The sequence below is a fragment of the Primulina tabacum genome, chromosome 18 (assembly GCF_025594145.1).
Source record: "Primulina tabacum isolate GXHZ01 chromosome 18, ASM2559414v2, whole genome shotgun sequence".
Classification (NCBI taxonomy): Eukaryota; Viridiplantae; Streptophyta; class Magnoliopsida; order Lamiales; family Gesneriaceae; genus Primulina; species Primulina tabacum.
In genome coordinates, this window is record NC_134567.1 from 26354079 (window position 1) to 26377769 (window position 23691).

Below are 23691 nucleotides of genomic sequence, written 5' to 3' on the forward strand. Positions count from 1 at the left end.
TTATTTTGTAAGACGAATATTTTATTTGGGTCATCCATGAAAAAATATTATTTTTTATGCTAAGAGTATTATTTTTTATTGTGGATATCGGTAAGGTTGACTCGTCTCACAGATAAAGATTCGTGAGACCGTCTCACAAAAAATCTACTCTCACCGAAAACCTACGAGTGTATTTGACACTCGTTTTCATCATCAGCTATAAAAATGATAACATTTGAGGGAAGTAAATGTCAAATACATAAATTTTAAGGGATGTCAGTGCAAATTACTCGTTTATCATTATCGTGCACATTATTAATGTGCTTAAAACATTTTTTAAATAGATTAGGGCAATGTCATGTAAATCGAATTTGATTAATTCAAGTAATTTTATGTACCTTAATTTAATTTCGGAACCAAATCTTACCAATAAAATAGTTGACATTTAATTATTGTTTCGACAATTAAGATATTATACCTCATATCTTACCAGTCATACTACTCGTAAATCACATAAGATATAAATGTCATAACGTAACAAACCATACATTTCAAATTTAAATTTATCGACTCACTAATTATTTCTATTGCAAATGTGGATTATATATTTTGAAAAGATTTTTGTGAGACGGTTTCATGAATTTTTATTTGTCAGACGAATTAACCCTATCGATATTCACAATAAAAATAATACTCTTAATATAAAAAATATTATTTTTTTTATGTATAACTAAATTAAAAATTAATCTCATAAAATATGACATATAAAATCGTTTCGTACAAATTTTTTATTCTTAATAATAACATTCTCCGTTCCCTCTCTCTCACACTTACCAGTCCACGACTAGACAGAGAAAAGGATTCAATATAGGGTCGAGAGAGAGAGAGTTATATACATGAAAGATTGTCTACAGAGAGACAAGGAAAGAACTATAGGATATTTGCTGAATCTAAAGAACACAAGATTCTGAAGACAACTATATATCCAACGTTTCTAATTCCAGGAAAAAAATCGTCGGAAAATATAATTTTCGTGTCGGTTTTAAAGTGAACCGGTTCCCCGACGATGAACGAAGGGGGTTTTCCGAGTTTTGAGGCACACCATCTGGACCCCGATGCTCAAGAGTTTTTTCCGGTCATCGGGGTACGTTCTTTTCCAACCCAAGTTTACTGCCCGTACCCGCCTCCGGTGTACGACAGCATGGGATACCCGCCGCTACCGTTTTCTTCAGTACCGGCGTATGTTAGCGTGGCCTCCGATCTCCCTCCGCCAGTTTCTTTACCTCCTTCCTTAGGCATGCCGTGCAGAACTCTGCTGCTGAGCTCGGTGACACCTTGCGTGACTGAATCGACGGTACGGCGTGAATTGGAAGTCTTCGGCGACGTGAGGTCGGTGGATATGGAGCGGCGGCGTGAGGGCTTGGTGACCGTACATTTCTACGATGTGAGAGATGCGCAGGCGGCGTTGGTGGCTATTCATGATCAGCACATGCAGCAGCAATGCAGGCTGGGGCGACACTACGAAGCCGTGCTGAATAATCCTTTGGGTTTGATGGCGGTTCCACCTCCGTTGCCACCTCCGGCTGCGCGTGGTCTAATTTCAGGACAAGTTGTGTGGGCCCAGTTTTCCACTCCAGTAACTTCGTCTCTTCCTGATGGAAACAATCAAGGCACACTTGTTATATTCAATGTTGATCCCGTCGTTTCGCCTACTTATCTCCGACAAATTTTCGAAGTATTTGGTATGATAATATGTTGATTCATCTCCTTTTTAGTTTATTATAACTAAATATTTCACTGCAAGATTCTTAATTGGAGACATTATTTTTCGTGTAGTTTCTGTCCTGGTGTTTCTTGGATGTGTGTAGCAGATGTTTCAAGTTGTGATAATCATAGATTCACGAGATCTACTGAGATTTTGTGGGGCAAATCTTGTTTTAAGTGTTCTTGTTTGATGGATCGTTTTCTTGACTGCATTTATGTGAAAAAAGAAATGTCTTTTGTGCCATTCTAAGTAGACCCAAGATTAATCAAACAGAGGTACAAAACTTGAATTTTTTTCGAATGCGGTTGTTCTTTTTTAATTAATTTGTTATGTCGTGAAGGGCCCATCAAGGAATTGAGAGAGACACCAAGGAAGAGGAACCAAATGTTCGTGGAGTTCTATGATGTTAGAAACGCGGCAAAGGCAATGGCGAGTATGAACGGAAAAGAAATTGGTGGCCAACAAATTTTTATTGAATTTAGTCGGCATGGTGGCCAAATCAAGAAATATTCCAAGTTCCCTCAAAATGGATTGCTCAGTTCTTCCACCAATAACTATGCATCATCAAGAAACTTGCTGCCACCACCGTCCCCGTCAACGCTACCTACGCCGCCTACAGAGAGGAGATTCTCCGGCAGGTTTGCACTATCGCGCAGTTATCAGTCTAAAGTAATCCCGGGCCGGAGCTGCGGAAACAAGAGTTCCCGTGGATCGTCACTTCATGGTTCAATGGCGGCTATTACCATTAGTGGATGTGATCCGAAGAGTTCGAGCATGAAGTCCAATTATAATTATAACAAGAAAAATATATCATATATTGGTGGTGGAGATAATTTGAAGCCGGGCAAGGGTGGTGGCAAGCCGTGGAAGGGCGGCGAAGACGGCGGGAGACAGGGAAAGGATTATGATCCTCGTTTCATGATAAAGGTGGATGCAATAATGGAATCGAAGTATAGCGATTCTAGAACTACTGTCATGATCAAAAACATCCCCAACAAGTACAGGTAATCATCGCCTTGTCTTTCATCCATTCTTTCGGGTTTGCTTGCTTGTTCAGCCAAAATATTCTGATTCTACCCTACCTATTATTCTAGAAAATAAAAAAAAATATGAAACTAATGAAGAAAACCGAAATATCTATATATTCTATAATTATTCTTAATATTAATATAATATATTCGCAGCCAAAAGCTACTACTGAACATGCTGGACAATCACTGCATTCACTGTAATGAGCAGATTGCCGACGGCGATGATCAGCCCTTGTCCTCTTACGATTTCGTCTATCTACCCATCGATTTCATGTAAGCCACGTCCATCTTTATAATATTTTTGCAGACTTTTTGAAATAAAATGTAATCTTTAAAAATTTTTAATTAGCATAATCTTTTCAAGAGTTTCATGATCGTCATCTGGTTTACAGCAACAAATGCAATGTGGGATATGGGTTCGTGAACATGACTTCCCCGGTGGCAGCACTTCGACTGCACAAGGCATTTCATCATCAAAGCTGGGAAGTCTTCAATTCAAGGAAAATTTGTGATGTCACATACGCAAGATTACAGGTAATGACTTGTAATTAATGATGTGCTATTGTTGAGCTCTCAAACTTAAATTCTTACTTTATAGATAAAATTGAGGGTGATGGTTAGCAGTGTCGAATTCACAGAGAACAACGAAAGATAGATTTTTTTTTCGCGGAAAAATAAATAACAGTGCCCATGTTTTGTGGAAAATTCACTTCTGAATTTTCATTATTCAAGTCCTCCACAAAGTTTATCTTGGTAACTTCAAATTTGATATACAAATCAACTTTTTGACCCAACTTCATTTAAAAGTGTATCAATTAAGCTTGTAGGAAGTGAGAACAATGAGAAATTTGATAACAAAAATACAAACTATTACGATCTTATCAATTAATGAGGTTAAATTATCAATGAATCTCTTATTTAGAGTTAACACTCGTTGGATCTGATGTCCATTGACAACAAGAAAAGAACGAAATATCCATCAACTCCCGGCCATAATAAATGTTAAATTTTTTTACGTACTTTAATTGGTTTTAATATGATTTAAGGGGGGTTTATTGTTTTTTATTTGGTAAATTTAAACTCACGGTTTATTGGATCAAGTTAGAATATGTTTTTTTTTAACTAAAAAAGGAATATATATAATCATGTCAATAGCTGAATGATTAATCACGACTGATGGAAGATACATGTTAGACAGCAAATATTTCTAAGATTCTTGATTTTGTGTGTGGGCATGGATGTTAATATTAAAGGGGTTGGAAGCATTGAGAGAACACTTCAAGAATTCAAAGTTCCCCAGAGATGCGGAGGAGTATATGCCGGTGGTGTTCATGCCGCCTAGGGATGGGTGGAGACTGACAGAACCGGTGCCAATAGTTGTACATGCCGCCGTAGATCCATCAACAGTTCCTAATTCATCTACACAGTCTACTTCTGTCGGCAGTCCGGAGGATAATGAGTTAGAAATTCCAGCCACTGGATCAAATTACTACGAAGCTCCGATGAGGACGGCCACGGTAGCAGCAGCAGTGATCGCAGTGGATAACAATGAATGAATGACTGCAAGACCAAGATTTAATTGATTATTTATGGCCCTGCTACTAAAAGAAATAGTCGATTGATAGTGGATATGCATGAATATGCATGAATGAACAACCCCAGTGATCGAACCCCGACCCGCGTAAGCTTTTGTGCTTATACAATATTTACTTAGATTAATGTTTTTTTCTTTTTCCTATTAGTCAGTCGGCCGTCATGTATCTTCCTGCTTGCTTAGTAGCTGGCCCTTAGTTTAGGAAAAAAACTCGACAAATATTGAGTAAGATGTTTTATCAAGAATTGAGAGTTTTTTTTTTTGCTTGCTTGTGTGAAATTTGTTATAACTGAGTATCTAATCGAACATTTAGATTTGAACATGAAACCTTAATACGAGTCATTGTTGGTTTTGAGTAATACTATATTGTTAGGGAAGGGGTTTTAGGTCTTGTTCAAATAGATTCGAAAAATATCTGATTTTATTAGGATTTATGGAATTTGTGTTTAACTCTGATATATTCAAACTTTATTCGGAGCATATTCGATTCGTTTGAGAAGACTTATGCCACAAGGCTGACGCAGTCTTTGCTTTTGAAAGTCTTTGCTTTTGAGGTGTTAATATTGTAAAACTGCCCGTGGTCATTTGCCTAACCGGCACCATGAAGGTCATTTGTCGAGGTCGGCTCGAGACTCGAGTTGAGCCTTCCCCTCGCCCATCTAGGGGTGTGTGAATTCTCGGGTTAATTCGAGAAAACCGACTCAATCCGAATTTTGGTTAGATCGACTCGATATTTCGGTTTGATCGGTTCGGTTAATTATTTTTAAAAAATAAATATTGGTCAAATCGGTTTGATATCGATTTTGAACGTAAAAATTATATTATATATAAATATTACTGGGTCGGATATTTTGTAATTTTTTTAATTCAACTTTGAATATATCTCGAAAAAAAGTATTGGACTTTAAGTAAAAGTCTAATTTTATTATTACAAGTACTAAATAATATAATTATTATTTAACAACTTATCATTTTATTTTATTGGGTGTTTGTATTTAATAAAATTATACGAGGATTGAAATTGTCCGACCATAAACATATTCTCCATATACATCTCTATCGGTAAAAATTTATGTGAGACAGTTTCATGGGTCATATTTTATGAGATGTATATCTTATTTAGATCATCCATGAAAAAATATTATTTTTTATGCTAATAGTAATACTTTTTATTGTGAATATTGGTAGGATTGACTCGTCTCACAGATAAAGATTCGTGAGACCGTCTCACAAGAGACCTACTCATTTCCATATACATCTCTACTCTGTTATCCGTGTAAGCTAAACTAGGGATAAAAATAATTTGGATTAAAATTACAAAAATATTTAGTTTTGTAATTGACAGAGTCTATGCTATATCAAAAGTTTTACTCTAATATATATTTATATAAGATGATCGATCAATCGTCTCACTCTAAAATAAAAAAATATTTATAAACTTTATGTTAAATGTAAAAATTCTATTATTTTTGGGCCAAGCCCCTCAGGAATCTGTCCCAGGGTAAGAACTTGCCCTTTCCTGTTGTTAGTCTTGGGCCCATAATCAGCCCATTCCATCATTAGACTATGATTCCTAGATCTATTCTACACAACTCATTTATAAAATTAATTCCCTACATTTTCTCTATCAATACCTCTACCAAAATATCATTTTCACCCTTCATTCTTCCAACGAAATGCTGCTGTCTTCCACGACTCCAGCACTCCTAAACAATGTTTTCATAACCATACTTATAAGTAAACCGATTTATTTTGAAAATCGATTCAACTGATAAGATCGATTGAATCGATAGTCGGACCGCAATATATAAAATAATAATATAATATCGTCAATAATATATTTTAAATTATAAAATTTTAATATGTATATACGTAATAAAATTATATAGTTATTTAAGTTTAAAATTATGTATATAAATAAAAAAAATATTTATCAAAATTTTAAAACTAACTATATACAGATATTCAAAATATTAATTATAGTTATATATTTTTTAAAATAAAATGTAAATTATATTACTACTAAAATAATAGTTTTTGCAAAATCCAAATTCCAAATAATTGTGTATAGTGTATAACAAAATATTAAATCTAATATTTAAAAAATTAATTTTAAAATAAATTGGAAAACCGGTTCAATCGGTTGAACATGTTTACCAGTTCCTAGTCAGTTCGACCGGTTTGACTGCTAATTTTTTATGGTGTTCCAGATCGGATATGTGACCGATCCTAGATCGAATCGTGAGATCCAAAAAAAACTTATCTTAAGATTCAAATCATGCCGATTGATGTTTAGTTAATTAAAATAGTCAATTCTCATTGTAATTGTATTTTTGAAAAAGTAGATTTCATTTTATATTAATATTTTATGCTACATCATAGTAAAGTGTAATGTGAATTAGTAATGTCTAGGGTGTAATAAAGCCAAATCGAATTCAAATATCATACTATTCGAGTTTGACTCGAAAAAAATTAAAATTCTCGAACTCGAGCTCGATTCGACTATTAATTTTCAAATTCAAGCTCGAATCGATAACGTATCGGGTTACTCGATTTCGATTTAATTTTAATTATAAATAAATAATTATAATAAATACACACACACATATCGCATTGAGTTACTCGATTTCGATTTAATTTTAAATAAATAATTATAATAAATATATGTACAAACACATACACACACTCACAAACACACACACACACACACATATATATAAATATACACATGTGTGTGCGTGTGTGTATAATCGAGTAGCTCGCGAGATACACGAATAGACGCATTATATAGTCAAGCTCGAGCTACTCGAACTCGAGTTTTGACCGAAATTGAGTCATTTGCACCCCGTAAGTATGCCACCCGAGCATATAAGTTAACTTTTATTGTTTAGTAAATTCATGTGTAAAAAAATCTAAGGTTTGAAATTTGATGTTTGCGTCTTGTTTGTTTTTCTTTGTTTATTTAAACGATATTATAATGGGACATAACATTGTACTCGAGAAAAAAAATGATAGTATTTTTAAAAGATCTTAAAATTCTATAATATGATTTATATTTTACACTTTTCAGACATAACTATACATTATGTGTGTATAATATATATATATATATATCCATACCAAACTATTTTAAAAAAACACATCAAAAATTTTAAATTTCTCTATATTTCAATTGATACGAGTTCATACAAAATATTAAAGATTTCAAACTTTGATTTTCTATCTAAAAACCCAAAAACCGGACTGCAAAATAAATTTTTATTTTTATTTTTTTTCCCACAAACACGTGCACCCATAAATGAGAAAATTCTCCACCTACCTTAACTTGACGTCTACCCCACTTGACGTCAGTTTCAGATCCATTTCCATTTCCCCGACACCGACTCCTTAGAGCCGACACCCCACTTTTGCACTCCGCCGTTTCTTGGTCCTCCCCCCACCCACACCAACAAAAGAGAGAGATTTCGATAAACACCACCATAACCCACATAAGTCTTGTTCTGTTGTCTCGACTTTTCCCAGAAAAGAGAGCCCTGGAAATCATTGCCATCGTTCTTTTTCACGCAGCAGGGATCATCACCATCGATTTTTCAAGCTGTCAAATAGCAGACTCTGCTGACTCCGATTGGTTATGTGAAGGCGGAGGTGATATTTGGATGATTTGCCAGCGGTGGTGATTGGATTGTTTCGTGATGACATGGACGATATAAAACAGTCGTTGGTATATCAACGACCATGATCGCCGGTTTCCTTAAATCCCTTCAGAGAACTCGGCAACATATTCTTTTTTCTGTATCGCATGGACCCTTTCACCAGTCGCCCTGCTGTAGTGATCGATAATGGAACTGGGTACTTAGTCAAAATTTCATTGTTCTTTTCATTCTTCATGCTACATCAGTTAAAAGTGTTTGATGAAATGCCCCGATGACTAAGCTGATTTTTCTTCAATTGGCTATACTTGTTCATTTTCAGATGCATTCTAGTTCGAACTTTTTTTCTTTTGTTTTATTCCAGGTATTCGAAAATGGGTTTTGCTGGAAATGTAGAGCCAAGTTTTATACTTCCTACCGTAGTTGCAGTAAACGAGTCATTTCTCAACCAGCCTCGAGCTGCTTCTTCTAAGGGAAGCAATTGGTTGGCGCAGCATAGTGCTGGTGTGATGGCGGATCTGGATTTTAATATAGGAGACGAAGCGTTTTTTAGATCTAAATCTAATAGCATTTATAACTTGAGCTATCCTATCAAGAACGGTCAGGTGGATAATTGGGACTCAATGGAGAGATTCTGGCAGCAATGTATATTCAACTATTTGCGCTGCAACCCGGAAGATCACTACTTCTTGTTAACAGAGAGTCCGTTGACAGCTCCGGAGAGTCGAGAGTATACTGGGGAAATCATGTTTGAGACATTTAATGTTCCAGGGCTGTATATCGCTGTGCAGCCATTGCTTGCTTTGGCTGCTGGATACACAACATCGAAGGTCAGGAATCATTTTGGTTGCTTAGGAATGATAAAATCAATCTTTTTTTCTTTCGGATTGTTTTTTGTGATTTTTGATAATCCGGTTGTTTGGAGAATTGAGTCATAAAACTTACAGATAAAGAATTTACTTTAAAAATTGTGATAAGTGGTCTAAAGAGCCACGGAGTTTTTATTTGACGAATTGTCATAAAAGTTGTTTCCAATCGAATTGTGTGAACATGCGTATATACAGCTGTTAATATGAATGAAGTCTTTGTATTTGCTATCTGGCTGGACATTATGCTCTGAGAGCTGGCTCCTTTTCTAAAAGGATACCGGCTCTTCTGATCTTGTGTATAAGCTATGAATACCTTGTCAGTTATCATTCACAAAAGTATTGACATGGGCCACATTTGAATAGAAGATTATTTTTTGTACATTTGGGTGATGAACAGATGAAGTGATATGAAGCCTATGATTTGTTAGTTTTTTTGGTAGGATTGAAGCTAGATATACAGAAAATAGATAGCAATGAAACATGAAAGGAAAATAAAGTTTGAGAAAAAGTATACTGTCCAAGAAAGGGTTACTGTTGCAACAACTTTGGGCATTTATCTCGTGTATTGTCGAAATTATTCTTTTGAGGGTAAATTATGAATTGTGGGTTGATTTCTGGATGATCACATGATTTGTTTGAGGGTTAATTATGGCTCGCAGTTTAATTTCTGGATGATCCTCTTCTTCTATTAGTTTTCTGATGTAGAAAAATACTGTTAACTCCATATTGTGTGCACAACTAATCAAATCTGGTGCCACGTCAAGAATTGCCATTGAATGGGGACGATGAGGATTTTATTTTGCAAAGATTTTTGTTTTCTGTAGTATTTCTACTGTGGAAAGGTTATTTGAAAATACTCTGCTGTTCACTTAATTTGAAGTTTATACTTTCTTTGGACTTCAAAAAAATTTATATAATCTGATTCAGATACTAAAAAAATCAGAGCTCATGGTTCTAATCTGCATGGTGCATTTACACTTCTCTCTGTCTCTCTCTCCATGCAATATTTAGTTGCAGCTCTCAGTGGCATAGATGAGCAGAAGGAAAAACATTTCGTTAAAACTGTGGCTTTCCCTAATACTGTCATGCATAGTTGCCCACTTAATCTTCTTAAACATTTTTTCTTAGTGTGAGATGACAGGAGTTGTAGTGGATTTGGGAGATGGGGCAACTCATGTTGTACCAGTTGCCGATGGTTATGTTATTGCGAGCAGCATCAAGTCGATTCCAATTTCAGGAAAAGATGTCACTCTTTTTGTTCAGCAGCTCATACGAGTATGGCTTCTTGATCATTCATGTCTTGCAGTAATATTATTGATAGTATATCCATTGATTTTCTGAATAAGATTTCTTTGAAATTTTGAAGAAGAGGAAATTGTTTTTATTGTCGAGGTTTGCATTATTTTTCCTTTTCCTTACGGTAACTGCCTTTTACCATGCTGGTCTGATAATTGCTTTGCCTACCTCATCTTTCAACTTAGCTTTCTATGAAGGTAGAGATCACAACTGTCATGGTTGCTTCCCCATAATTAACAAGCTTTATAAAGAGTGATCTCAGATGGCAAGCAGGAAGATCCTCATCATGATTTAAAATCTGTCCTCTTTTCTGTTTGCTCTTTATTCATGGTCTCCAAAGAACATCTGGGATTCTGTTTTTCCTCAATTTCATGGAAAATTGTGCGATGAAAAAGGTTTTTTCAAGGAACAAAATTTTGATGCTTTATTTTTGTTGCTGTTTTGTTGAATCTTGAGAGATGAATTGCTTACCCTCAAGGTGAAGTCTAGTGAACCATTTTCATTCTGTGATTCCTGTACCGTTTCTGTCATTTCTCCTGATGTAGTTTCATCTAGGAAAGAGGAGAACATGTTCCACCTGAGGAGTCCTTCGAAGTAGCCCGGAAGGTGAAGGAAATGCATTGCTACACATCTTCGGACATTGTCAAGGTGTTGTCTTTACTATGATAGTATTCAGAATGGATCAAATTTTCCATGTATTGTACATATACTTACAATTGCCAAGAAATTACACAACACGCAGACATTCATTTCTTATTCAGACATTAATGGATGGATGATATTGTAAAAAAAACTAACCTAAACTTGCATGTTTTGACTTATATTTTTATTGTTTATATGTTTCAGTGACATTTTAAAATTGTTTTTAACTGGACTTTGGTTTTGATAAATTCAGGAGTTCAATAAGCATGACAAAGAGCCGACAAAATACATTAAGCAGTGGAGAGGTAGTAAGCCAAAGACAGGGGCTCCATATTCTTGTGACATAGGCTATGAGCGGTTCCTTGGCCCTGAGGTTTACTTTATTCACTCAATTTAAGCTTGACTACCTTAGATACAATTATGATATGTCACAGACTGTCGCAATTTCCTTAAAACGTTTCTGAATAGGATGGCTCACGCTTGCATCACGGAACGTCATTTTTGAGAATTCCGCATATTCGGCAGCCCTATCATCTGATGGTTTGTTTGGCTTTTGTTTGCAGATCTTCTTCAATCCTGAAATTTATAGCAGTGATTTCACTTCCCCTTTACCCGATGTTATAGACAAATGCATTCAATCAGCACCAATTGATACAAGAAGAGCCTTGTACAAGGTGCCAAGAGTTATTTGATCAAATTCTATTGTGTTTTCTATTTTTGATCTGTGCTTCCTTTCTCGATTTCATTGCTTCTGGGGATTATAGAAGTTGATTTCATGATATTGCAGAATGTTGTATTATCCGGTGGATCAACCATGTTTAAAGACTTCCACAGAAGGTTGCAACGGGACCTAAAAAAGATTGTGGACGCCCGAGTTCAGGCATCAGATGCTCGGCTTGGTGGAGAAGTAAAGGCCAAACCCGTGGAAGTAAATGTCACCAGCCATCCTATCCAGAGATGTGCAGTTTGGTTTGGAGGCTCAGTACTTGCCTCGACTTCTGAGTTTTTCACGGTAAATTTTGTTTTCCCATATGGCGTGCAATGCTCAATTCTGTTGAGCTAGATTTGGTCACAAAGTTTCTGTCTTTTGTCAATATGAACGTTGAAAAATTGCTTGTTTTGCTTGACTCAGGCATGCCACACTAAAGCAGAGTACGAGGAACATGGAGCGAGCATATGCCGATCAAATCCTGTATTCAAAGGAATGTATTGACATTAAGATGAACCAAACTCGAAAATATCAAAGGCATTTTTCACTATGGCTGGGAATTGGACCGTCACGGTCAGGTTGTATCGCACCATCTTGTTCCGGGGTTTTATTTTTGAAAGTCCTGCTGCCAAATGTGCTTAATTTTCATCTCTCTCACGGGTTGGGGACCACGAAGCAATGTACTATACGTTTTCAGTTTATAGTGTAACAAATGGAGGTTTTCTTGTATTCTTTTCAAAGGGAAGCAGCATTTTCTTATTTCCAGAACCAGTGGTCTTGCCACTGTTGTTTCTTTTGGAAGAACGACTCTAAATCCTTGAAATTCTATCACTGGATTGTCTGATTGGTCACTCTGTTGCGGTCTGTAGCATATATTTTCCTTCTTGGAAAATAAACAATCATATACTTTAGAAAATAATACAATCATATACTTTGGAATACTGTAAACTTATTTTTGATTATTATTTTAGTTACTACACACTTGTACCATTCATCTTACCTGTTCCAATTCAATCGTGGTAGCTTTCTGGCTGTATCATCCATTGTTGCATACTTTAATATTGTAAAATAGTAAAAAAAATATTTACCTGATTTTTTTAAAGCCTGATTTGACGACGACGACGATTTTAGTTACGTCGATATTTTTTTAAGCCGGATTTGTCGACGACGACGACGATTTCAGTTACTACCAATTGACCGTATGCTCGAGAGAAAAGTTGAGCCATAAAACCCATGTATCCTGAAATATTCCCAGTCAAAGTTCAATTATATATATAATTTTTTATCAGTTTGTCTCAGATATACATATTCAATATTTAACAATTTTTTATATTCTTTTCCTAACATACTTCTGTTAATTTTAATTTGAAGTCTGGCAATTAACTTTCAATTTGAAATATAGGAAATCGTCTATATAAAACACGAGTAAATATCTTACGAGAAGATTTTGCGGATATAGATATGTATGACGGGTCCATCTGTTCTTTATATAAAATAAAAAATAATTTTTTTTGTATAGATATCGGTTAGAAACTCATAAATTGACCTAAGAGTTATGTGATTAATAAATAAGAAAAAAATCTGAAAAGTTTTTTTTAAATCAATCTGAGTAGGAACAAAAAATTGTTGTGTATGACTTCTCAGACGTCCCCAAATAAACCGGAAATCGAAAATTTTGCCAAACAAATGCTATTTTCCAAACAAGAACACATCGCTGTAGCGCAGCTCCAATAGGGAATTCAAATGGCCGTGGAGAATCACTGGGGCGTTCACGACTCACTACAGAAATCCCAGCAGCTCGGCCTCAATCTTTTTTATCGCCTCTGTCAATCCAAAGGTATCTTTAATCAGTTTGAATTGAGCGCTCGGCTCGCAGATACCTTCAATTTGTGGTCTCCACTGTTTCGGATTAAAATATTGTGCTTATATATCTCTTAGAGACGTAGGTTAAATTTCCACAAGTTTCCGTTGAAAAGTTCAAAATTTGTGTAAATGGAGTAGAAACATATAGCTTTCTTTTTGTTATTATTGCCCATCTTCGTAGTATAGTAGATTTGTGGAACATAGCTGCAAAATCTTCAAAACCAAGGTTAAAACATACCACGAGGTAGAAATAGTTGAATTTAAGGGTTTCTCGAATGCTAAGATTTAGAGACATCATTTGAGTTGGCAAATGCTTTTCCAAACTCTTTCAAGACTTTGGACATATTTAACTCCCTAAAACTTTTGATGGAATCAAAACTTTAGTCCATGCTTGAATTGTGAAGTTATTAAAGTTATATGCTTGTTACTGATGAACATCAGTTTATATGTTTGACCTTAATCACTATTAGTCACTATCAATTTATTTATTCCTCAGAACAAGTATACACTGATGATTTAGAGGACATGCTTGATGAATTTGTGCTCTCTCAATACGAGATAGGAGATGGTAGCATTGAAGATGTAATCTTTCTATACACGGCACCCGCACACACCTTAATTTTGTGTCTGATAAAAGAAAAAGGAAAAACATCTCGATCTCAATTGTCGCTCCAAACAGATTTTCATATGTAAACTTCCATGTTCCATGCATCATACGTTATTAGAAAGCTTGAATTTGTGCATAAAAACTTATCAATAATTTTATAATGTATGGTTTGGGTGGCAACTTGATTCAAATTTCAAGATTTCCCATTCTCTAAGATTTAGCGAGCATCTTCCCGTTTTGTTGGCACTACGGTCCTATTTCCACAACTGGTGTATAATTTTCGCAAGTTTCCATATTTTTCAGATAGTTGAAAAAATTATGATAATGTGTGAAGAGCGTTTACAAGGCAATTTCAACACAACAATGAGGTTGAAGGAAGCAGTTGTTTCTCGTATTTTATGTCAGACAGGTAATTATCACTCTTTTAAAATTTAAAGGGTCCGGTTAGTATGTTTTCCATTGTTAATAGCTCTAATGCCATTAGATGTTTCATTAGTGAGGAAGCAGTTTATTATTAGATTTACACCCTTTTATTTTCTCACAACCGTGATATAAGGGGCTTTTTCACTGTTTACCGCGAAAAAAAAAAGAAATTGAATAAATAACGTATGCGGGAGAAGGTTAATAATATACCGTATCACGCCAATGAAGATGGCGTGAAAGATTTTAGATCAAAAAATCACGCCATCCAAGATGGTGTGACTTGATTTTGTTTTTTTGTTTTTTGTTTATTAATAATTAGAATTGTGGTGGCAGAGTGATGGGATGTCACGAGCAGCTCAAAATAATTTGCGGTGACAGAGTGATGAGATGTATCAGTTCAAATCAATTAACACGCACTGTTAAATGGCGTGTTTTTGACCGAATATTGAAAAATTGCTTATAAAATCGATGAACGTATAGAGAACATTTGTTATCATCATTCTTCGTTGGACTGAAATTTTTTGAAGTGTTCTTCAAATTGTTTCGGCCGATTGAAGTGATACATTTTCTTTAAGTGTTGAATATATTTAATTGTTGAAGCTACTCAATATCAATTTCTTCTTCCACATACGAGGTACTTATACTCCAAATTAAATTTTGTAGTTTGATTGAAATTGATAAATTATTTATTTGTGATTATTTTTTGTAGATAAAGTTTTGATTATGGTTAATTTTGTTCTTAACTATTTAAATACAAATAAATATTACAATTAATTTCATTTCTTATTAATGTATTTGACATGCGTAGTATGAAAATTTATTATTATAAAAATTATTATTTGTAGTATTATTGACTTATAAGATACAACTAAGAAATACAATTTTGTAATTTAGAATACTAATCAACATTTATTTAGAAAATAATAATAATAATACATATATTTATAATTATTATTGATGTTGTTGTTTTATATAAGTAGCATATAAAAAATTAAGTATTACAGTTAATTTATTTTATACAAGTGACATAAAATTTATTATTATAAATTTTATATTTTGTTCTTAACGTATCGTACACAAAATAATTTGCGTGATTAATTTATTTCATAAGTATATCGTGAAAACTTATTATTTTATTATTATTTGTATTATTATTAACTTATAAAATACAATTAAAAAATAAGATTTTTTATTTTAGAGTAACAATAATTATTATAATTGTAATTATTATTGTTGTTGTTGTTTTATTTAGGCATGCTATAAAAAAATTAAGTATTACAGTTGATTTATTTTACACAAATAATAAAAAATCTATTATTATAAATATTTTTTTTGTTCTTACTTTATTAAATAAAAATATTTATTATTAATTTTATTCGTATTTAATATGACAGTTTATTTATTGTACAGAATTAATATAAATATTATTATTATTATTAAAAAAATGGTTATTTCATAAATATATTAAAAAAAATTAAGCAAGTCACCCCCATTGATTGGGCGTGACTTGCTTTAAAAATTTTAAATTTTTTTTAAAAAAAATATAAATGCAAGTCACGCTCAATTAATAGGCGTGACTTGTATTAAAATTTAAAAAAAAATTAAGCAAGTCACGCCCAATTAATTGGCGTGACTTGCTTTTACATATTTTTTAAAAAAAATTTAAGCAACTCAAAAAAAAAAAATTAAGCAAGTCACGCCCAATTAATTGGCATGACTTGCTTTTACATATTTTTTAAAAAAATTTTAAGCAACTCACGCCCAATTAATTGGCGTGACTTGCTTTAAAAAAATATTAAACAAGTCCAAACATCTCATTGGATTAAATTTTAAACATTTCCTAAACAAATAACAACAATAATGATAAGCTTATCATAATAAATGATTTTTAAATATCTTTATAAAAATTAATAATAATTATAATTACCAATAATAATTATAATTGCAAAAAAATTAAATCAACATAATATATAAATTATATTTTAACATAAATAATAATTTTTTTATAAATTTAATACTTAACATAAATAATTTTATTAATATACATACCTTATATTGATGGTTGAATCAAAATTTACTTGCAAAAAAAATTAAAATTAACTCAAAATTTGAGTCAATCCAATAAACAAATTACATAAAAAAAATTAAGACAACTTACTCGAGATGAAAATGAGAAAAACTTAAAACACAAATCTTCGTATTATATAGGCAAAGTATACGGATGCTTCCAAAAAAGATAGAGTACATGGCTTTACAAGCCTTACCATCCAATTATCAATAAATAAATATCACATGGCTTTGCAGCCTTTGACCATCTTTTTTACATTGCATCGATAGACGATACAAATTTATTTCTTTTACATCATTTAATTAAAATTTTTAATAAACGTTTTTTAATCAAAGAAAAGAAATATATGTCTATCAAATAATGCCATATAACTTGATTTTTTTTTAAAAAAAATATTATGCAAGTCACGCCATCTCATTTGGTGTGACTTGTATTAAAAAAAATATTATGCAGCTTTAATATTGCATGTGCTTGTTGCAGCCTTTGACTTTAATTCAGGTGATGAGACGTGAAATAATTAAAGCAATTCACTATTATTATTATTATTTTTTTAAAAAAAAGAAAATGTAAGTCACGCCTATTTAATTGGCGTGACTTACTTTGAAAAAAAATTTATTAACAAGTCACGCCATTTGAGATGGTGGCGTGACTTGCTTTATTAAAAAAAAAATTAAGCAAGTCATGCCATCTGAGATGGCGTGACTTGCATTTAAAAAAAAATTGTAAGTCATGCCTCTTCGAGAGGCGTGATACGTTACTTTGACATACTTTTTTTTTTACTTTCTTTTATTAAATTATTATAGAATGTGGTATAAACGGTTAAAAAGCCAGATGTAACAAATATATACAAGCACACTACCATCTCTTAAATCACAGTCTTTTTAACCGTTTACACCACATTCTATAATAATTTAATAAAATAAAGTAAAAATAATTATGTTAAAGTAACGTATCAAGAGGCGTGACTTACAATTATTTTTTTAAATGCAGATGGCGTGACTTGCTTAATTTTTTTTTTAATAAAGCAAGTCACGCTATCTCAAACGGCGTGACTTGCTTAATATTTTTTTTTTTCAAAGTAAGTCACGCCAATTAAATAGGCGTGACTTACATTTTCCTTTTTTTTTTAAAAATAATAATAATAATAGTGAATTGCTTTAATTTTTTCACGTCTCATAACCTGAATTAAAGTCAAAGGCTGCAACAAGCACATGCAATATTAAAGCTGCATAATATTTTTTCTTAATGCAAGTCACGCCATCTCACCAAATGAGATGGCGTGACTTGCATAATTTTTTTTTAAAAAAATCAAGTTATATGGCATTACTTGATAGACATATATTTCTTTTCTTTGATTAAAAAACATTAGAAAATTTTTAATTAAATTACGTAAAAGAAATAAATTTGTATCGTCTATCGATGCAATGTAAAAAAGATGGTCAAAGGCTGCAAAGCCATGTGATATTTATTTATTGATAATTGGATGGTAGTGAAAGGCATGTAAAGACATGTACTCTATCTTTTTTGAAAGCATCCTTATACTTTGCCTATATAATACGAAGAGTTGTGTTTTAAGTTTTTCTCATTTTCATCTCGAGTAAGTTGTCTTAAATTTTTTTTATGTAATTTGTTTATTGGATTGACTCAAATTTTGAGTTAATTTTAATTTTTTTGCAGGTAAATTTTGATTCAACCATCAATATAAGGTATGTATATTAATATAATTATTTATGTTAAGTATTAAATTTATAAGAAAATTATTATTTATGTTAAAATATAAATTATATGTTATGCTGATTTAATTTTTTTGCAATTATAATTATTATTTGTAATTATAATTATTATTAATTTTAATAAAGATATTTAAAAATCATTTATTATGATAAGCTTATCATTATTGTTGTTATTTATTTAGGAAATGTTTAAAATTTAATCCAATGAGATGTTTGGACTTGTTTAATATTTTTTTAAAGCAAATCACGCTAATTAATTGGGGGTGAGTTGCTTAATTTTTTTAAAAAAATATGTAAAAGCATGTCACGCCAATTAATTGGGCGTGACTTGCTTAATTTTTTTTTAATGCAAGTCACGCCTATTAATTAGGTGTGACTTGCTTAATTTTTTTTAATATACTTATGAAATAACCATTTTTTTAATAATAATAATAATAATATTTATATTAATTCTGTACAATAAATAAACTGTCATATTAAATACGAATAAAATTAATAATAAATCATACTAAATATTTTTATTTAATAAAGTAAGAACAAAAAAAATATTTATAATAATAGATTTTTTATTATTTGTGTAAAATAAATCAACTGTAATACTTAATTTTTTTATAGCATGCCTAAATAAAACAACAACAACAATAATAATTACAATTATAATAATTATTGTTACTCTAAAATAAAAAATCTTTTTTTTAATTGAATTTTATAAGTTAATAATAATACAAATAATAATAAAATAATAAGTTTTCACGATATACTTATGAAATACATTAATCACGCAAATTATTTTGTGTACAATACGTTAAGAACAAAATATAAAATTTATAATAATAAATTTTATGTCACTTGTATAAAATAAATTAATTGTAATACTTAATTTTTTATATGCTACTTATATAAAACAACATCAATAATAATTATACATATAGGTATTATTATTATTATTTTCTAAATAAATGTTGATTAGTATTCTAAATTACAAAATTGTATTTCTTAGTTGTATCTTATAAGTCAATAATACTACAAATAATAAATTTTCATACTACGCATGTCAAATAAATTAATAACAAATGAAATTAGTTGTAATATTTATTTGTATTTAAATATTTAAGAACAAAATTAACAATAATCAAAATTTTATCTACAAAAAATAATCACAAATAAATAATTTATCAATTTCAATCAAACTACAAAATTTAATTTGGAGTATAAGTACCTCGTACGTGGAAGAAGAAATTGATATTGAGTAGCTTCAACAATTAAATATATTCAATACTGAAAGAAAATGTATCACTTCAATCGGCCGAAACAATTTGAAGAACACTTCAAAAAATTTCAGACCAACGAAGAATGATGATAACAAATGTTCTCTATACGTTCATCGATTTTATAAGCAATTTTTCAATATTCGGTCAAAAACACGCCATTTAACAGGGCGTGTTAATTGATTTGAACCGATACATCTCATCACTCTGTCACCGCAAATTATTTTGAGCTGCTCGTGACATCCCATCACTCTGCCACCACAATTCTAATTTTTAACAAAAAAACAAAATCAAGTCACACCATCCAAGATGGCGTGATTTTTTGATCTAAAATCTTTCACGCCATCTTCATTGGCGTGATACGGTATATTATTAACCTTCTCCCGCATACGTTATTTATTCAATTTCTTTTTTTTTCCGCGGTAAACAGTGAAAAAGCCCTTGTTACATCATACATGTTACACCCTTCTTTTTAATTTTATTTCCCCCTTGACAATACCATTAGATTAAATTATTAAATCTATATGCACTTAAAAAGCTTTCGTAGTTCTTGTACTAAGGATAACTTTTCCATGTGATATGAGCAGATAGAGGTTTGTTTTGAACTAAAATGCTTCCACTTCATTTTTCTCTCCCCCAAGTTCGCACCTTGTATACAAGAAGAATGATCATATGAAGATATATTTTGTCTTTTATGTTGTGGAATATATCTACAAGTACTAGTGGGGAGGGTGCATACCAAATGTTTTGGTACAGAGTGTTGTATACACGCAAATTTCCATCAACTCAAAGAAAAAGGACAAATAGATAAAAAGGATGTTTTGGTAATGCCTTTTAGATCCACTTCAAAATTTCAAGTTCGTTTGCTTTTAGTATCCAAAATGTGTCACCTAAAGTTTCTGTGAATGTGTAAATTTGCATTGATTAATAGTATGCAGGAGTATTCCCAAGATATCATTCAATTACAGATACTAATTCGTTACTTCTAAATTTTCACCTTATAAAAAAATAGTAAATTTTCTCCAATAACTCAATGTGAATTTTTATGTTATTTTTGGGCACGCGCAAAGCATGTGAAAATGCTTCAATCTTCATGATGTCTTTGTTGAGAAGTGTCTCAAAGTTTAACTTTTATGTAACATGGATTGATGTCAATTACTCTCACTTTGTTTTGCCTTGCTGGCCTGGCAATGACAAACAAATCTAGTATTAGTCATTGTAATTTGTGAAGAAGTTATCTTGGTTGTTTTCAGGCTGGGTCCAACGACGAGGATGACAGTGAAGATGAAATTTTGGGGGGAAGATATCACATCTGTTATAAAGAATTAATCAAAGAAGTAGAACTATATAAACATAAAGTTTTGTTTATGAGAAATTTGAAAATGTTTAGAAGGATTATAACAGGATAGAAACAAGAAACTAACAATTAATTTCGGGGTTATAAAGAATTAATCAAAGAAGTAGAACTATATACTCAATATCATGTTCTAAAAAGCTCGAAGTGCGTCAAAGCATGGATCTCAAGCTCCAAGTTTTTAAAGATTAACCGAAATTAATACGAACCTTCATAGAAAACATTTTAAATTTTTACTATAATTTTTTTCAGGCTGGGTCCAACGACGAGGATGACAGTGAAGATGAAATTTTGGGGGGAAGATATTTTGATTGAGGATAGACTGATGGCAACTCTAGCCTTGGATAAATGCACCTGAAGTAGTAGATGGATGGACTGTAGTTACCTCTAGACGTAATAAAGGTCGAAGGAACTGAGTCCTAATATCAGAAATTCTGATTTTTTCCTTTCGGAGGTGGCGGGGTCATGTTTTTTTCATCCCTTTTTTCCTTCCTACACTATTTGTATTACTCTGGTAATGGTTTGGTAATTATACTAGTATTTCTGGGAATTCTGGCTCTGCCTACGACAAAAATGGTAAAATTTGTTTATTTGTTTACTAAATCCCTCTCTTTTGTGAAAAATCTTCCCATTGTTGCATCCTTCTCATAGGGGAGAGTTTGGTAAAGTTCATATCAACTCAATCTTCTTTACATCAAAACTCAAATTTCAGTAACCCTGCATTTGAATGAATGATTGTTAATGAGATTGAGATGCTGCACCCCATCGTAGATTTAATGATTATCATTCGTCCAAGACTCCAAGCACAAATATGTTTTCAAGCCATATGATGACCATTATTAGATTTACCTTGAGGGCAGCAAGAAGTCAATCGGTCGATAGCTTATTTATCCTCAGGTAGTAAGAACTCAACCGGCAGTAGAATCTTTGGATAAATGTAGCCAAGAATATGTTGTTAAACGTCTGATTGTGTATGTGAACGTCTATACAAGGATTGTTACCTATTCTGATTGTGTGTGAACCTCTATACAAGGATCATTTTCCTATTGTGTGTTGTAATGTGAATGCATGGTTGAAGGTGAAAGGAATTTGGCCACGGACTCAATTTTTCATGTCAATTATTTTTAAAAACGTTTAATTTACGGTGAACGATTTTGGGATTAAATTTTAAAAGAAATTGTATCATCACAAAGCTTTTAACAGTCGGCATAAATTTTAATAAATTTAGTTCGAAATTTAATGTAATCTTATGCAAAATTTGATGAAAGAATTTGTATTTTCATGAACTGATTATATTAATTAACTGTGTTTTAAAGGTTATTCGAAACGCGATCGAGGAACGGAGGCCGGGGATCGTAAGGGAAAATATTTTTATTAAATGATTATTTTTAATTATTTAATATGTGGTATGTTCTAATGTGCATTTTCGAAAATGACAACTTTTAAAGTGTTTTTACGTGTTGAGTCATATTTTAAACAGGTAATCAATCTTTGACGAAAATAGGGACTTTTTGGAGGCTCGATTATTATTTTCGAAAAGCAATATAAACAAAATATTTTAAATACTATCTAATGAGCCTATTATACTATATTAATGGGCATAAACTTGCACATGTGTTTTTATATTAAATAATCAAACTTCCATCAGCACATAAACACACACACCACACATTTTCAAGAGGGATTCACGCAAGGTTTGAAGAAAATTCAGCAAGCTTCTTCCCCTGTCTCTCCGCCAACGTCCTTACATCGCAAGTTATTTTTCGTGCGTGAAATATGTAAAGGTACGCCTTAATCTTTCTTCACTCATATTTCACACCATATTATATGTTTTGATACATGATTGCATGAAAAATATGATACCACTACAAGGAAAAACACAATCAACAACGCACCTACGACACCTACGACAACGATTTTTCATTAAAATTGTTGGTTTAAGAACGATTTTAGCGACAGTTTTGGCAAAACCGTGGCAATGCTTAACTTAGCGACGGTTTTTCTAAAATCGTCGCTACTTTAGCGACGGTTTTATCAAATCCGTCGCTACTTTAGCAACGGTTTTGACACAATTTTTAAATTAGCGACGGTTTAATCAAAAACCGTCGCAAATTGTCTATAAATATCCCCATTTCCAGTCCATTTTCCTCTACGCCACTTCACAACACTTAAAATTTTTGTCTCTTAGACTATTTTAGTTTCGATTTAGGCTAATTTTTTTTTCAATTTTTTGTAAATTTTTAAGTGTTAGTTAAGATTATAAATATTGTTAGTATAGTCTGATTGTAAAATTTTTTTACATTTATTAAATTATTAAAAGTAATTTTTTTTATTTTATGGAAAAACATAGCGACGGACATCATAAAAAACCGTCGCTAATATTTTATGGTAAACCGTCGTGAATTGTAGCGACATTATGTTAAACCATCGCTAATTAGTGACGGTTTGTTATGATGTCCGTCGCTAAGTTTAGCGACAGTGATCATAAACGTCGCTAATTTATGACGGTTTTTGATAAACCGTCGTAAATAGTAGAAACGACAACGGATTTTATCCGTTGCGATTGAACACATTTTCAACAAAACCATCGGTTACAACAGTTGTAAATTACCTACGACAACAGATTTATGCCGTTTTTGTTGTAGTGTACACTTCTTTTATTTCGTTTTTATGGCATAAACATGATAAAATTAAAGTTTTCATATTTTAAAACTCTTGCTTATGATGCACAAAGGGGCTACCATGGTAGGACTACGGGAATGGACTTTTTTTGACATGTTTAAGGGTCCTTAGGTGCATGTTTAAGGGATGTACAGATAGGGCAAAAATATTGTACGAAA

General features: G+C 32.2%; 3 protein-coding genes across 8 annotated transcripts; all 3 read left to right on the top strand.

Annotated features, from left to right (window-relative positions):
- The first annotated feature begins 808 nt into the window (after positions 1-808).
- LOC142532630 (protein terminal ear1-like) lies at positions 809-4500 on the top strand. The gene is made up of 5 exons (XM_075638959.1): positions 809-1721; positions 2085-2748; positions 2929-3048; positions 3168-3309; positions 4029-4500. Exons 1-5 carry the CDS (start codon positions 1046-1048, stop codon positions 4329-4331), a joined length of 1905 nt encoding a protein of 634 aa, XP_075495074.1. The 5' UTR covers positions 809-1045; the 3' UTR covers positions 4332-4500.
- Positions 4501-7701: 3201 nt separating this feature from the next.
- LOC142532631 (actin-related protein 3-like) lies at positions 7702-12476 on the top strand. Its single transcript, XM_075638960.1, has 8 exons — positions 7702-8218; positions 8384-8849; positions 10017-10163; positions 10740-10832; positions 11080-11199; positions 11390-11500; positions 11614-11838; positions 11959-12476. Exons 1-8 carry the CDS (start codon positions 8169-8171, stop codon positions 12037-12039), a joined length of 1293 nt encoding a protein of 430 aa, XP_075495075.1. The 5' UTR covers positions 7702-8168; the 3' UTR covers positions 12040-12476.
- Positions 12477-13160: 684 nt separating this feature from the next.
- On the top strand, positions 13161-21454 carry LOC142533135 (uncharacterized). 6 transcript variants are annotated; one of them, XM_075639783.1, is made up of 5 exons: positions 13161-13372; positions 13895-13980; positions 14309-14414; positions 18174-18202; positions 21104-21454. In XM_075639783.1, the coding sequence occupies exons 1-4, from the start codon at positions 13279-13281 to the stop codon at positions 18182-18184; spliced, it is 297 nt and encodes a 98-aa protein (XP_075495898.1). In that variant the 5' UTR covers positions 13161-13278; the 3' UTR covers positions 18185-18202; positions 21104-21454. The 6 variants fall into 6 exon arrangements, 4 of the variants coding, with proteins under 4 accessions (XP_075495898.1, XP_075495897.1, XP_075495896.1 ...); XM_075639782.1 differs by lacking the exon at positions 21104-21454 and adding an exon at positions 20751-21094; XR_012816683.1 differs by lacking the exons at positions 13895-13980; positions 21104-21454 and adding an exon at positions 20751-20814.
- The last annotated feature ends 2237 nt before the right edge of the window (positions 21455-23691 follow it).